At 39.1% G+C, this 16,305-nt stretch overlaps 1 protein-coding gene across 2 annotated transcripts in view; it reads right to left on the bottom strand.

Annotated features, from left to right (window-relative positions):
• Nucleotides 1-271: 271 nt before the first annotated feature.
• Nucleotides 272-16,305, bottom strand: part of RASSF8 (Ras association domain family member 8) — a 142,400-nt gene continuing 126,366 nt past the window's right edge. For both annotated transcript variants that reach the window (XM_024196331.3, XM_024196332.3), the window contains exons 3-5: nucleotides 8,813-9,699; nucleotides 4,936-5,080; nucleotides 272-4,139 (exon numbers count right to left, since the gene is read on the bottom strand). In XM_024196331.3, the coding sequence (XP_024052099.2) occupies nucleotides 4,018-4,139; nucleotides 4,936-5,080; nucleotides 8,813-9,699 (1,154 nt within the window). In that variant the 3' untranslated portion in view covers nucleotides 272-4,017. The remainder of the gene's footprint in view (nucleotides 4,140-4,935; nucleotides 5,081-8,812; nucleotides 9,700-16,305) is intronic.

Genomic DNA, 16,305 nt, shown 5'->3' with positions numbered 1-16,305 from the left:
GAAAACGATAAGCAGCAATACTGAATAAATAAGATAGAATGATTGTTTTGTCATCTCCATACAGCCGATGGCCTTCATCCAAAACATGAAAATACTGTAGCAAATAGAATAAACATGCATGTTTCAATGTTCCAAAAAAAATGGCATAATATAAAAGTAACACTTTGACACTTATTTTAATACCGTGCAGGCCATTAAAGATTATTTTCTGGAAAAAAATGAATAAAGTTTTGCTATTTACATAGAATGAATTGGGCCTTAATTATCTAAGTAATGCACATTGGGAAACTGTATACTTCAGTTCACTAATAATCACAGGGTCAATTTTTTCCCCACACTCATATAATCCCAGTTCACCATAATGCAATACATAGTGTGCTTTTTATTTATTTATTTTTTTAAAAGGCAGTCATAGCCCCAAGTAGAGGTTTTCCTTTCTCTAAAGGGTCTTCTTCTCTTAATCACAAAGAAAAGTCATATTTGCAGATTCTGTATGCTAGGGTAGTGATGGAATGTTCTCTTTAAAGTTTCAGAAGATGGGTAACTTTTTCAAAAATGCTTGAGTGACACAGGAGCCATTATCTTTCAATGAGATTTAGGCTTTTTTTGTTGTTGTTGTTGTTGAAAATTTTACCCTAAATCTTAATCTATTTTTGCATTTATCTCCCTTCCTACACTTGTGAATGACAATGTGAGGGATTCACAAGTTAATTTCCACTAGCAATAATAGGAGTCTTTCATATAAATGTCCTGTGCACTTAAAGGAAAATAAATACTTGTGTATTAAACTATTTAATAAAAACAAAAATCTATATTTATTATGCTGGCAAGTATATAATGTGGCACCTGTTAAAGTACATGCTGTTTTTGTTCTACTCATGCCCCTCTGACCAGGTTTGAAAAAGCTTTTGAAAATGGAAGCATGATAAAAATCTACATTTAAAAAGGGTCACATGTTGATATGAAGTGAAACTCTTAATTCTTTATGATGCTGTGGTTGAATTGAATAATAAATTGAATAGAAAGTTCAACATGTCAAGAAAATGGAAAATAAAGGGATTTTCTCAAATTTTAAAAAACATTTCAGTGAATTTTTTGCCTTACTAACAGCAGCCCTGGAGCACTAACTGTTCTGTTTACCCTCCTAGTGGACAGAAGCAGTGAAAGCTCCTCAGGTGCCCTGATGATGTTCTTCAGCTTTAACCTGGAGAGAGTACAAGACGGGATGGTTGTCTCCAAACCCACTTAGTGTTTGACCTCTCTGCCAAACAGCAGTCACCACCAATCTATGCTAAATTTAAACTACTAAATTAAGGGGAAAGGCTCCAAATTTCGTTACTGGAACAATATCTTGAGCCATCCAAAATCCTGAGTTTTCTTACCCCACCGCCTTTAAAGCACAAGACGACACAATTCTTATGATCTTAGCAGTCACGGAACTCAATGGGAGCTGGATCAGACCCTTACTGCATAACGGAATATTTTCAGGATACATACATTTATCTGCTTTAACAATGCTTTATATCAGTATGCAGCAAAGATTTGATTAAACTTTTCTTTGTGATTAAGTGACATAGGATCTTCGCTATGCAATGCAATTTGGGCTTGATACTGCAAAAGCGCCGACTGCCTCAACTCCTATCGACTTCTAAGGGAGTTGAGGATACTAAGTATCCTGCCAGATTGGGCCATTTGTTTGGCAAAATTGGACCTGGAAAGTAAAGGTATATGCCCCTTGGACACAGCATAATCTCCAAATTATTTGTGTTTTATATTAATTAAACAATACATTTTTATATAAGGAAAAAGTTATGGGCACAAACATACATGAGCACAGACTCATCAATAACTGATATGAAAAACTGAGCGTGGCAAAGATTCTTTAGGCTAGAGCAGCACATTTACCAGTTTGTTCACAAGTAAAAAGAGACATGGATAATGAATTTTTGTTTTTGAACTGAGTCTGTTTTGAAAGATCCTTTATATTTTCACAGCCTCATTTGAAGTTGCTGTTAGTCTAAATACAGCAGCATTTTTAGTATTTATGGTGCTATTAATAAAAGAGAAATGAAAAAAATTTCATTTAAACGGTGATTCCTTCATCTCATGCTGTATCCTTCAAACTTTGAGTTACCGTTCTGATGTGGAAATTCATGGTCATTTTTAAAATAAGAAAATTAATTTCGTATTTATCTGGGCACAAGTAAATCCAAACAGGAACATCTATATTTTAAAAATAAAAAGATTTCTGAAATATTATTCTTTAGTAATTAAAGCTTGGGTTTTTACTCACCAAGGATGAAATCCTGATCCCACTAAAGTCAAAAGAAGTTCTGCCATTGACTTCAATGGAATCAGGATTCTCCCTCTAAATTTTGATTTCTGGGGACCCCAAGGGCTAAATTCTGCTCTGGATGCACTGGCATGGCTCCCACTGAAGTCAAAGGGATCTGCAGGCATGCGATGGCAATAGCTGGTGCTGTTATAATAGGCAGTCCAAATGCAATACATAGGGCCCAGATTCTGTAATCAGATCCATGCATTTGGACCCCCAGGTCGTCATGAAGGAGTCCCACTGATGCCAATGGTGTTCTGCACAGACTCAGGAGTCCACTGCATTGATCCGAGTTCAGGACCAGGGCCTAGCACCATAACCGCACTTTATTTGGAAGTGATGTACCTGTAAGTGTTTACTCTTACATTCTGCTGGGGAGCCACTTTGTCTAAACCTTGTTTTATTTTTGGTTGTACTAGGTGACCTCAAAACATTGTAAAAATAAATGGAAGTCTCCTAGTGAATCTGTGAAGGTTTATCTTCTACCTCTCACTTGTAAAATACATGCTCTATAAAACCCTGACCAGAAATAGTCTTGCATATCTAAAGAAAAACATGTTCCATAACATTTTGGGGAGCAGGAATGAAATCCTGGCCCCAGTGAACTCAATGGGAATTTTGCTATTAATTTCAAATGGGACCAGGATATCACCCCAGCTCTTTTAGATATCATTTTGCTAAATGGTGTGTGTGTGGATTTTTTTTTAAGAATAGTAACATTTACAGGAAAATAAGAACACTGTCCTGGCTGGTGAAAAGAAGAGTAAAAACCACACACAGTGAAAAGCCTCACACCCCTTTTTAGTAAGACATACGATGAAGACCCCTTATATTGTTTGTTTCTCAAAAGGCATACGCAATGTGGCACAATATCTCAAATATACATTCTATATAATAAAATACTGTCTAACTAGTGCATCCTCAATCATATGCTGGAAATATCCTTACCAAGCCAGCTTTAAATTCCATAATCTTTTAATGGTTCATTCAAGGCAGAATCAACAGGAAGCTAATCCCACAAACTCAACTTTCAAGCCTAAAAAGGTAGCAATGGATGTGATATGATGCATCATAATCCACAATGTAACAAACAAAATCAGTGGTTAGAGACTATTTTAAAGATACAGCACCCCCACAACACTCCTGTGGTTGTGAATTGTTAATGTGATGAAACACTGGACATTTATACACACACAAGTCATCTGGTCAGATTGAGAAATACGATATTATATAATTAGTCACAAGTTTAATATAATAAAACAAAAGACACCGTAAAGGTCAACATTCACACCTCCATGGATTGCATGGAATAAATTAAACCTTAAACCAGTTGCAAACAGGTTCCTTCACTCTGCTCAGTCAGGGTTTTATTTATGCCTATATATGGAATAATACTTTTCTAAATGCTTCTGAAGTAGCAAGAATAAAAATGAAGGCTCTTGCATCAATAGTTATTGGACAGCAACTTCAACACTGCCAGCTGTGTAGCTACACAGTTCCTTTGTTCTTTTGCATTAGTGCAGGGGGCATGGCTCCACGTGGTGTGTAGAATGAAGAAACGCAACATGTGGTGGCTTAAAGAGGAAAAGCTTCTTTCATTCATCATTGGTAGAATCAAAAAGGAAGGAACTTATACTGTCCATGGTACCTTCATAGGTCCTCTTCAGAAGAGGTATATATTGTTATACATAAATGCCCTCAGGGTTAAAACCAGATGACAGTGGATTCTGTAGAATTCGAAGATTACTGGGGAGCTGCCTTGATGAACCTGGGCGTTTCAGGGACCCAGACTGAAATGTTGTCTCTACACACAAAAGATGATAATTAGTATGATTTACTTAATAATTACTAAATATTATTTGTAACGTTTAGAGAACACACTTATTCCTTGGCCTACCAGTGTGCTTGAGTGGAGCACAAACGTAATTTACATAGAATGTATACACAAGTGACTGTATAATGGTTGACATTAAGACACACAACTGCCACTCATTTTAATGCGAGTTGTTTATTAGTTGGCTTTGAAAATATAACCTCCCCCCCCACACACACACACCCAGACAGTGCACATATACAGGAGGACTCATGTAGACATACACTCAAACTACCAACTCACTGCCCTCCTAAAAGAAACACCATGGCATCATTAGCAGAAGAGCTCCATACAGGGGTTGACAATAAAGGCCTTAGAAAAAGGAGTGTTTTCAGAAGATGTTTAAAAAGTGGGAGGGATGGGCTGAGATGAAGGTCCAGGGAGGACCTGCAGGGGCTGTCACAGCAGAAGCTCAGTTACCTGCTAGGTACAACAGTGGTTCCATCATTGCCACAAACATAATTTGCATGAGTATATTTATAATTATATTTCTGTGTGTGTGTGTGTGTGTGTGTGTGTGTGTGTGTGTGTGTGTGTGTGTGTGTGTGTATATATAATGTAAGATTTTTTTAATGTATGAAAAGAGAACTTACATAGCATACTCTTGCTATTTTGTTATATTGAGGGACTAGCAGATAATAAAGAGTTCATTTGATGTTTAGTGTATTAGTGTTAAAGGAAGAGAGAAGTGTATTTTTTTCTCCTTACAAAACTTCCAAATTTGTACCTCTTTCAAGCTGTGTGTGTGAAGCCTCCACTTCAATAGGGTCTGCTGGTAGCACTGTGACCTTTGTTCCTGTTTGCTGGATAAATTGTTGGAGATTTACTTGTCTTAGCTCCTTCGTTAGCTGCTCCAGTTCTTGTTCTCGGTCCTAAACAGAAAGGGGGGGAAAAGAGTCTGTTTAGAAGTGGGTAAGTCAGGAACAGAGGTGCAAAATTCTATCCATCCATTTGTCTCTGGGGCAAGTCATTTTTTTTCTTTGAAGGGGAAATAGAAAGTCACTAGTTTTTAAGATATTGTTTTGTTGAAAGATGGTTTGCTGCATAACTTACAAAAGTAAAATGATACTGATTCATATGGACTTATCTACTTGTTAGCAGTTATCATATCTTTATATTTGCTTCCTTGTCCTCTCCAGACACTACTCAAGTCACCTGAACAGAAACTTAGCACAACAGAAGCAAGAGGCTCTGATAATCCATATCCTGAATGCTACAGAGGCTGACCTTTTGTTTCAGGCACTGGTCTGGACCCTGAAAATCTAGCTCCAATTTCACAGACTTCTTGTATAATTTGGGCAAGTCACTTAATTACTCCGTGCCTTAGTTTCCTGTCTGTAAACTGGGGACGATACTTCCTTTCTCTATACCCTTGTCTTGTATATTTCGACTGTAAGCATTTCTGGGCAGGGACTGCTTCTCGCGTATATAGTGTATGGGTGTATATAGTGTCTAGCACTTGTTTGGCAAGTACATTTCAGAAATTGCTCTGGTTTTAAGAAAACAAGTCCTCACAGATTTTTGTCAAAATTCTTCAGAATCTATTTGGTCTCAGCTCACATTAATATATTACATTCTGAAATCATGCTCTCAAATGTCAGGAAATTCCAAAAATGGATATCCTCCCCCCACAATGTTAACTCTGTACTTGTTTACTCTATCCTATAAAATACACAAACAGTAATGCACCGAGGCATTCATTTAACAAAAGGAAGAGGATCAGAAGACACTAAAAACATGCAAGTGGCAACACTAACATTGTGAATAACCTCAGCCTTTGGAATTTCCTAACTTCTGAGTGCTGGAGGGTAATATTTTCAAAAGTATCTAAGTCCCATTGAATTAAGCTCCTAAATCACTTAAGAGCTTTTGAAATTTTTCTCCTGAGGTCTCACACCAAACATTGCATCAGTGCTTTTTTGGGGGGGCATTTAAAATCTTTTCTAAAAATGCCAATGGCAAGGAAAAAAGAAAACTGCTAAATCACAGCCTATGCTTGACTGAAGGTGTCCTTAAAAATACAGAGGGAGAAGAGTGATTAGGAAATTCTCATATGCATACATGAAAATGCTGACTTTACATGTTCATACCCTTAGAACTACTGAACCAGTTTTCCTCCCTTCCTTATTCAGCCAAGACCATAACAAACAAGCCACATTTAAAATTTCTAATTTCAAATCAGCTAGTTATGCAAGTACTAACACTTCAGTCAGATTATGGAGAAACATATATCCTCCTCTCTCTTGCATAACTCAAACACAGCTGAACTGATTTTGCTCAAACTTTCTGGAAAAAAATCATCTTTAGGTTGAGAACAAGCATTGAAAATTTAGCCTAATAGGAATTTGCTTGGGACAGCCAGAGCATATGAAAAAGAGAGTGAGAATGGGAGTTTGAACTCAGTGTTAGCCTCAGTGGATGTTATCAGCATTGTTATTTAAATAAAATAAAAATAAATAAATGAAAAGGGGGGTTCTCCTGGCATCACAGTAACTAAAAGGATAATTTGTAATATCACTGGAAGCCGGGGATGGGCCGCTAGACATATATGCTTAGAGTTTTCATGTGTTTTGTTTCAGATGCCCAAATTAACCATATTTTTATTTAGTAAAAACAGCTTAAATTGATACAGTACAGTGATTCTAAGGATCCCAAAGTCCTTTACATAGTGACAGCAGAATCACTTCACACTACTCAGCCACCGTGGAATGCAGCAGCAGTTTAATACAGGATATTAAAATAAATAACAGTGCTATAACCAACTGAAATGGAGTGCCTTAATTCTAGGGTGCCTGGGATATTAGACATGCCAGGAATAGGGAAATTTGCTTCCCAGTGTCATTGTATCCCCCCTTGTCACTATTTGCTACAAACTGGATTTCCATTTATATTCATTATTTCATGCTCTACTTATGTCCAAGTGACATCATTAACTTTTGCAGGGAATAAAAAAGCAGTGACTTGATTCTCTGGTGATATGGGCTCTATAATTGCCTGAGGTAGACAGAAAACAAAATCTTGAACTCATACAGGTCAGGTAGGGAAAAGGAAGAACTAGTCTCCAAACAATTGTTTTATAAGCTATTAGTTACTTTAACACACCCACTCTGATACTACTTTTGGATCTGTATCTTTTTTCTAAATATTATGCTCATGGAAGATTCTGGAGAGCAGCACTAGAAAGACAGAAGTTCAGCCTCAAAAAGGCAAAGGACAGACAGGTAGTGCAAGCTTCAACCTTCATTAACCTAATGTCACTCAAACGCTGACTTTAAAAAAGGGACTATTTTCGTAGGGTAAGAGGAGGGTCCAGGCCTCTGCCAATACTGCCAAACCATAATATCAAATATGGTGGTAATAGCGGCTATGTCAGATGTGGACACTCATCCACTAGGAACTCAGACCACTCAGTGATTTCACACAGGTCACTGAACAGCCAACAGATGGTAATGACTTTGGGTCACTACCAATTACGGTTGCCAACTTTCTAATTGCACAAAACCGAATGCCCTTGCCCCACCCATGCCCTGCCCTTTCTCCGAGGCCCCACCCTGCTCACTCCATACCTTCTCCCTCTGTTGCTTGCTCTCCCTCACCCTTACTAACTCATTTTCACCAGGCTGTGGCAGGGGGGTAGGGTGTAGGCTCTGGGCTGGGGCCAGGGATGAGGGGCTTGGGTTCCAGGAGGAGGCTCTGGGCTGGAGCCTAGGGGTTCGGAGTATGGGAGGGGGCTCTTGGCTGAGGTAGAGGGTTGAGGTGTGTGGGGGGTGCGGGCTCTGGGCTGGATGTGCAGGCTTTGGGGAGGGGCAGGGGATCCGTGTGTGGGCTCTGGGCGGCTCCTACCTCAGATGGCTCCCAGGAAGCTGCTGGCATATCCCTCGGCTCCTAGGCGGAGGCACAGCCAGACGGCTCTGTGCGCTGCCTCTGCCCACAGGTATCACTCTCTTAGCTCCCATTGGCCACAGTTCCCGGCCAATGAGAGCTGCGGAGCCAGCGCTCGGGGCAGGGGCAGCGCGTGGAGCTCCACTGGCAGTGCCTCTGCCTAGGGGCTGCAGGGACATGTTGCCATTTCTGGGGAGCCACATGAAGCCAGATAGGGGGCCTGCCAGCCCTGTGCCAACCGGACTTTTAATGGCCCAGTCAACAGTGCTGACCGGAGCCGACAGAGTCGCTTTTCGACCAGGCGTTCTGGTTGAAAATTGGACACCTGACAACCCTACTGCCTGCCACTGAATCTGCAACTAGAGGTGAAATGTTCTGTGCTGCATTCAGCACTAATTCCTCAAGTAATTGAGTCCCTCTGAATATTTAAAGAGCAAGCACACAAAAATCTTTATCACCTAACCTGAGAGACTAAGGGGCAGTTAAAAAAAAAAAGGGGGGGGGGGGGGAGATGAGACAGAATCATTTATGTCATGGTATTAGGACTGGCTGGGTCCAAAACTTGCAAATTCTGAAAATTTCTGATGGAGAAAAGGCAGACAAATTTTTTACAAAAACTGTCATGGAAGATTTTCCCTATTTTTCTAACCAGCTCAGTCAGATCTTTGACTAATTAAAATTTAAACCTGCTACCTTTCCCCAGGCAGAAAAAGTGTTCTTACCTGTAATCTTTTGGTGGCTTGTCCCAATGACCTTTCTAAAGCTTTAATGCCATTTTCCAGCCTCAGACTCTGTTGGCCCTGAATATCAATTTCACCTTTCACCTTCTCAATCTTCTCTTTGACCTCTTCTTCATTCACCTGCGACTCCTGAACTTCCCGGTGCAACTTCTCTGCTTCAAGGCCACTCTCCATTCTGTGGATTTGAGTCATATAGTCTTTTAACTTGCTCTCGCACTCCAGGATCCTTTGCCTGATCTCCAGGAGTTGTTCCTTCAGCTGCTTCTCGTTCTCTTGCTCAATCTGCAGTTCATTTTCCCAGAACTCTTCCTCTTCAATCTCTACTTCATTTCTTTTGATTTTCTGCTCAAATTTGATAATTTCCTCTTCCAGGCTGGAATTGTATTTCTGTTCCCAGTACCGGATTTCAGCCTCATTTGAGTCCAGCTGCTTCTCAATGGACTGAAGCTTCTCAGTCTGGAGGTGGATCAGTTTTTTCAACTCTTCAGCTGTTGTTTTACAGTTGAGCACCTTTTGCTTGAACTCAGATTCTTTACCTTTCCCAAAAATGTCCATTAACCCTTTTGCACCCCCAGTGAAGGTCAAAGACTTCCTTTTTGGCTCTCTCCTTTTTATTAATTTGTCATTCTGAGGCCTTAGCTTGGCTAATGGAGGTAAGCTTTGTCGGTACAAAGTTCTTTCAGGTATTCGAGCAACGCTGTCTGAAGTCGGCCTCTCGCTGAGGGATGGCCCTGTGCGGCGTAATATTAACTGCACATCACTTGCATACTGTCCCCATTTGTTCAATGAAATTATAGGATTTTCATGAGGTGCCAAATGCCTCTCTGTATCTCTCCATTTTTCTATCAGTGTGTATCTTCCAGTACGACCTAGGGGAGAAAGGATAATGAGAAAGGTGAAAATTGCATGTGTAATACCTAAAACAGTCCAACAGAGGGAACTATTGGATAAGGAGATCTACTGACAAGTTATAAGAGTGTTGCATAGTCTAAATAATCCCATCATACATTTTAAGGCTAGGAGGGACCATTACGATAATCTAGTCTGATTTCCTGAATAACACACACGATAGAATTTCATCCTGTAGGTTCCTGGATCAAACTCAATATCCCAAGTTCAATATCAGAGCACTAGTCTCCCACTGATCTTAGAGTGTACGTTTAAGAAGTGGTATATGGGAGGCAGATGTACAGCTCTAGTTTACAGTAGGATTAGCATAGATTTTTTTGTATGTACCTCCCATAAAACGCTTTGAAAATTGTTAGTCTACACAGCGTTAATCTACTATTATTTAGATTGCAATTGCACCCACAGGGTGCTTTCCAACACAGATGAAGACAAAGTCATCTACTATACTAGAACATGTTTTAAGTGGGGGCAATAACATCTGCTTCGTATAATTTTGCAAAAAGTAATACGATGGGTGCCCCGACTATTGTATTTCTTTTTAGTCATGAATTGCACTAAGACAAGTTCTCTTAACATACAAGAGTAAATGAACAAATTAGTACTGGGTTTCCTTTGAATTTGTGATTTGAAACATAATACCTCATGGAAACTATAGGAAAAGAAAATCATATTTCACTTTGCATTTCAATATATCAAGCCACCTAGCCTACATTATAACAGTGACCCAATGAACTCTGAATTCTAGCAATGGGGAAAGATAAGAGTTAAATTATTAGAAAGTGACAAATGAGAGACTAGAAAAGTTTCCCAGGGTATTTTCTATCTCCACCTACATAATTGGCAAAATTAAATTTTGTGTTCTCCTCTGGACAATAACTCATCACTTAGGGGCCACTGTTAATAACCACTACTATTAAGACCGTAACCCACAATTAAATCCCCAGTTAAACCAAGACAATGCTGACAGCATTATTCTAGTCTGTGATGACTGCTAAGCCATGATCAGCATTGTGTTAACTAACCTGGTTGCTGACAACCATGTCCAGACTTCATACAGTAGACAAGGCTAAAGAGACACCACTAGAGGATGCCAAACTTGGTGATTGCTGATACCTGGCTCAGAAAATTTACATAGCAGCAACCAATCAGATCTTTTTTTGGGCTTCAGAGGATTCAGAAAGATGCTTTGATATGTTGAATCCTTTTACGATTGCTGGGACGATCTCTGACCTCTATCCAAGCAGCTGGCTTTACAATGCAATATGGTTATATTTTCAATAGAGGAGAAAATAAATTATGTTTTTGCTGCCACCAAATTATCCCTTACATATTCATTCAGGACCCAGGGTCATCTCCTCCTTACATTCCTCTATAATTAGACTCAACAGAATTAGATTTTTATTTTTTATAAATTCAATGGATATTCATATTTATTTGTAATCATTTCCCCATTTTTATTGATTAAAATGTTCACAGTTGCATGAAATTATGGAAGGGGCTAGAAAATAGGTAGGAGATCAGCCAATTATTTAGATATTGAGTTCAAAAAGTTAAAGCTTTATAACCATTCAAACACAAATCATCAACATCACATGTCAAAACATATAAAGTGAATATCCTTAAATCAGACTTGAATATTTTCTTGGGCAAAGTAAGAAAAATACTGCTTATCCTTAAATTTCAATTAGCTCTACAGAAATATTTTCCTCGTCAGTTGGTGTGTGTGTGTATGGTGAATCTGATATTTACCGACATTTACCAATAGGCTTGAAAGGATTACATTTCTATCTATAATACTGAGTATAGAGCCAACATGTTAGTCTCCTACCCCCTCCCCCATTATTTTTTAAACACTATTGTTATTTTAAAATAAATCAGTCTTCACAGGTAGGGAAAAATAAAACTGAATTCCCCCTACCTTGTGAAGACTGTTTTATTGAAAAAACAGTAGCATTATATTAAAAAAAACAAAACAAAAACAAAAAAACAGAGAGTCTAACTGCTTTCAAAGCATGCTATGCAATAGTTTGTGACAAGCTCCATAACTACTAATTATCAGAAAAATGTAATCACATGGTCTCTTAATACAACCTCTCAATAAACACATTCTTCAGGGGAAATTAGAGAATGAGCCAAGCAGTGCTGGGTTTATTTCATCACTTAATAAGTGCAAGTCTTTTTAAAATTTCTCCTTTTCCGAAGCAATTGTAATTGCTCCTTATCCCAGGTAAATGTGAACAATGGATGTCTATGGGATAGAATTTCTTCCCTTTTTCAGCTTTGGACACACTAAGGGTATGTCTACACAGTCCGTGGGGGCGAGCCTCCCACCCCAGGAGGCTTCAGAACCTGAGTTCCAGCCCAAGCTGCAACTTCAAAGCACTGTCTACACAGATATTTTTAGAGAGCTAGTCCGAGCCTGTCTACCTTGATTCGGAGGCTCGCTGCCGTGGGGCTGTATAGACATACCCTTACTTAAGAGACTGATGGGGAGTTAAGGTTGTATCATAACAAGCCCATGACAGAGCCATCTGGGGAGATCCAAAGCAAAGATATCCATCCCCCAAACCACTACCCCTTTCCAAAGCATCAAAAGGTATTTTAATCTTGTGTAGATTTGCCTCTGGCTTGCAATTACGTTTTCTCAAGACAGCACCCTCAGATAGAATTTTTAGGACACACACACACACACACACACACACACACACACACACCTACACCTGTTGTAGGTCAACTAGTTGATATCATCTGATATAGTCAGACCATCCTTGGAAATCATGCTTTACAGCATATAGCCAATGCATACAAAATTATTACTTCGGTCTCACTTTGGGAGCTCCTACTTCACTATGCCCAGGAACTAAAACAGAGATTGAGAGGGATTGACTAGAAGAGAGAAAACTAGAGCTGACTAGTCATATTAACAAGACCAGGTGGATGTAAGATGAGTTATTGGATCACCGTCTGTTGGTGAGAGAGTGAAGCTTTCGAGCTTACACAGAGCTCTTCTTCAGGTAGCCCAGACCTGAAGAAGAGCTCTGTGTAACCTCAGAAGCTGGTCTCTCTCACCAACAGAAGTTGGGCCAATAAAAAATATTACCTCATTCAATTTGTCTAATACCCTGGGTCTGACATGGCTACACCACCACTGCATATAGTCATATTAATGATATTTAGCCAGGTAGCAAGAGGGAAGGGAAGAATAGATCTCAATACATTTCCTCTGTGAAAGGAGAGTGTATGTATGTAAAGATTACACACGTTCCCACCCCCATGAAAGAGACAGACAAAATGAGGTAAGTAAAAATGGAAATAGCAGGCCAAATTCAAAACTAAAAACCTGTTTACAGTGACTCAAGGTAAGCATTGGAGGAAATTCTATAAGTGTACCAATCTATTTGGCTGAAATTCTTGGAATCAGTTTTAATGTTTATTAGAATAAAGCAGTTGAAAAAGAGGCAATGTGCCAAGAGACACAGTTGTAGACATTTGCGAACCCAACATATTCTACATTTAACATGCAGTATCTTAGAATTTGTACTAAGCATCCATGTCACTATTGGTAAATCAAGCCTAATTCAGTTCACCATGGCAAATTAAACACTACAAATCCAGGAGAGGAAAAACATGTTCCAGAATCTCAGAGCAAAGGTTGTAGCTTTGCACTCAACTTTGTTAATCCTAAAGGCTCGTAGCTCTTTTAACTTGCAGTCACAGTAATGCTACTAACGTTATTTCGTGTCAGAAAGAGCCAGGTTCAAATAAACCTTGTAAGTCTAAACAGCAGACCACTGGGTGAGTGCTTAGCATGCAATTGCCATTCAGTTTGCTACTAAATGCACTACTGTAAAGCAACATGAGAACAAGGAAGAATAAGGGGATACACATGGCAATTTCAAAAGAAAATGCATGAAGGGTATTTACTGAGGTGCTGGGCAAAAACATAGCTGTTCATATCTTGGGTTATGGTTCAAGGTCAACATACAATCTTAAAACAATAAACTTAATGGTCCCAACTCAGCACAAAAAACTGTGGCCCAGATTGCAGAGTTAGTGATTTTATATAGTGCAACAACCATGCTTTGAATCCAGTGCTGCCCTAAAACAAAATAATCTTTTATCCAAGCTAAATATTATTTGATTTGTTCTCCAGGCCACTTATGGTATAGATTAATCCTCTTTGTTAAACAAGCTTCAAACTCCCGTTATAATGATAATGCTAATTCACAAGTAAAAATGCAAACAAAGTTCATTCAAAACAAACCTTAGAATGTTTCAGAATCAGAAACCTTTAAAGCTAAATCGTTGTTTGTAATCTGCCACCGTTAGCAAACAAAGACAAGCTGCTTTGATTCCTAATAAAAAAACAGTGGTTCTCAGGTTAAAGAAAAATTCACTGTGTTCTGTTTCTTGCAGCATATATTCCATGCCAGCAACTCATGATTCAGTAAGACATAGTATATCTTTCTGAATTGTGCAGTTTAGATATCTAAATCACAGAAATCCGTACAAAAAATGAGGTTGAGAGAACATTAAAGTTGTACAGTTAAGCACCAAAAGGCATAAAATGTCAAAAGCTAAGGTTGCATGCACAGTTTTAACTCTGACCTCTTGTGCATATATATTACAATACAATTTTTATTTACGATGCCAGCTTAGATAATTTTTTTCACATCTTAGCTCAGAGCCCAAACAATACAATTACACATTTTTCTCTACTCACTAAGGTACATGTGTAGCATCTTAGAATAGTCTTTTGTTTTTGTATATGTCTGGTGGGTCAATGTGCCAATGAAAATGGTCTGTCTATCGATGGACAAATTATACAGTAAGTTCATTATTGAGAGAAAAGGAGTCAGAAGTCCTGCACTATACAATTTCCCTTTAGACAAGCAGCAATTCAGGAGATGAAGAAGCTAGTGACAAACGCAGGTCCCCTACATACGCCAACAATTTTTCCACTAGTAGCCTAATATTGTTACACTTCCATCAGAAGTACACAGTGTAATAAGGACTGTACTTTGCAGTTTTAATATACAATTATTTCCATGGGCTGTTTTGTAGTTCTGTGTATTGCCAGAAACTACACAAATGCGTATGAGCTTGTGTTATTTTTTTTTTTTTAAAATGGGCAAGATCATGTATAGAGGTTTGGCCGCAGCTCCTTCCATAGCCCATAGACATCCCTTTTTTCAGACAGCCAGAGTTAGCTCTAACAAGTGAGCTATGCCAGCTACTGCTACACAGGAGAGTGAAACACCAGCACCTTGTATGGCAGTCCACTCTACTGCTAGTCTGGCATCGACCTAAGTTTTAGGGTATAAGAGAGAGACAGTTACATGGAACTATGATGAAACTAATGAAATATACAGTAGTTACTGTGGAATTAAGGTCTTTTTTAAACTAACCTGAAAAATGTGGATTTGTAGATTATACTTCATGACTAACGTTTAAAATTAAAAATGAGCAGGCTTCTGGTCCTATTTAACAGTGATCATTTTAAACCTTCTGTACAAGCTCAGCACTTCGGTTGCAATCATCCCACACACTATTATTTCTGTTAGTTAAAAACCAATGGAAGTTCAAAGTAAAAGCGGTACCATTTCCACTCTCATGAAATACCTTTGCTGGGGCCATAATACAACTGACCACAATACAGCATTTAAAATCAACCACCACATTTTCACGATTGCACTGCCCAATGTGTGATACACGCACCCTGAGCTCTTTTGGGCAGAGACCATCTGTATTTGTTATATGTCTGCTCAGTGCTTGGTGCAATGGGGCTAGGGCCTCTAGTTATTACCACAACACAAATAATAAACAGTATTAGTAGCAATGATAATGAAAGCACAGAATAGGATTTCAATGGGATGGTCCGATTGAAAAATGGAATTGTTCAAATTTGAACTAAATACAAGGACATTTAGTCACCTGTGCTCCTGCCTTCTTTGTAAGCCCTCAGAAACCATCCTTTTGCTCTGTTTGTACAAAGTGGGGTCCTGCTCTGTAACTAGAGCTCCTAGACACTATGGTAATACAAATAATAATGTCCCTTTAATAGCTTTGCTGTGCTTATGTACCAGATCAAGCCAGGAGGCTTCTCTCCCTCCCACTGCACCTCCTATCGCAGAAGCAACATCTACTCTTGTACTACGAGATGTGAGGTGTGAAGAAGAGCACTGTGCTTGTGCCTCAGTCTGGATTCCTAACATGCCAAGATATTGGCTCGTCTCCTGACCCTGACACAACAGTTTTCATTGGTAGATCTTTGGACTAGTAGGGGCCCTGACTGCAGTGGAGGACAAAGAGACAGAAAGGTAAGTGAAGGAATGGAGAGCAAGAATGCGAGACTTTGAGAAAAGAGAATCAGTGCCTACACCATCCCCAGTCTTCATAAGCCAAACCAGCACAAGACAAGAAGGATCAAGAAGAGACGGTAACATGAACAAGGAATGAGAGAAGGGAAAGAAGGGGAAAAAACCCTGAGAAGCAGGACAAATTATACAGAGAGAGAGAGAGAGAGAGAGAGAGAGAGAGAGAGAGAGAGAGGTGCAATCAATAAG

This window comes from Terrapene carolina, unplaced genomic scaffold, assembly GCF_002925995.2.
Source record: "Terrapene carolina triunguis isolate 2854851 unplaced genomic scaffold, T_m_triunguis-2.0 Scaffold112, whole genome shotgun sequence".
NCBI classification, from domain to species: Eukaryota; Metazoa; Chordata; order Testudines; family Emydidae; genus Terrapene; species Terrapene triunguis.
This window is presented reverse-complemented; position numbering and strand designations above follow the sequence as displayed.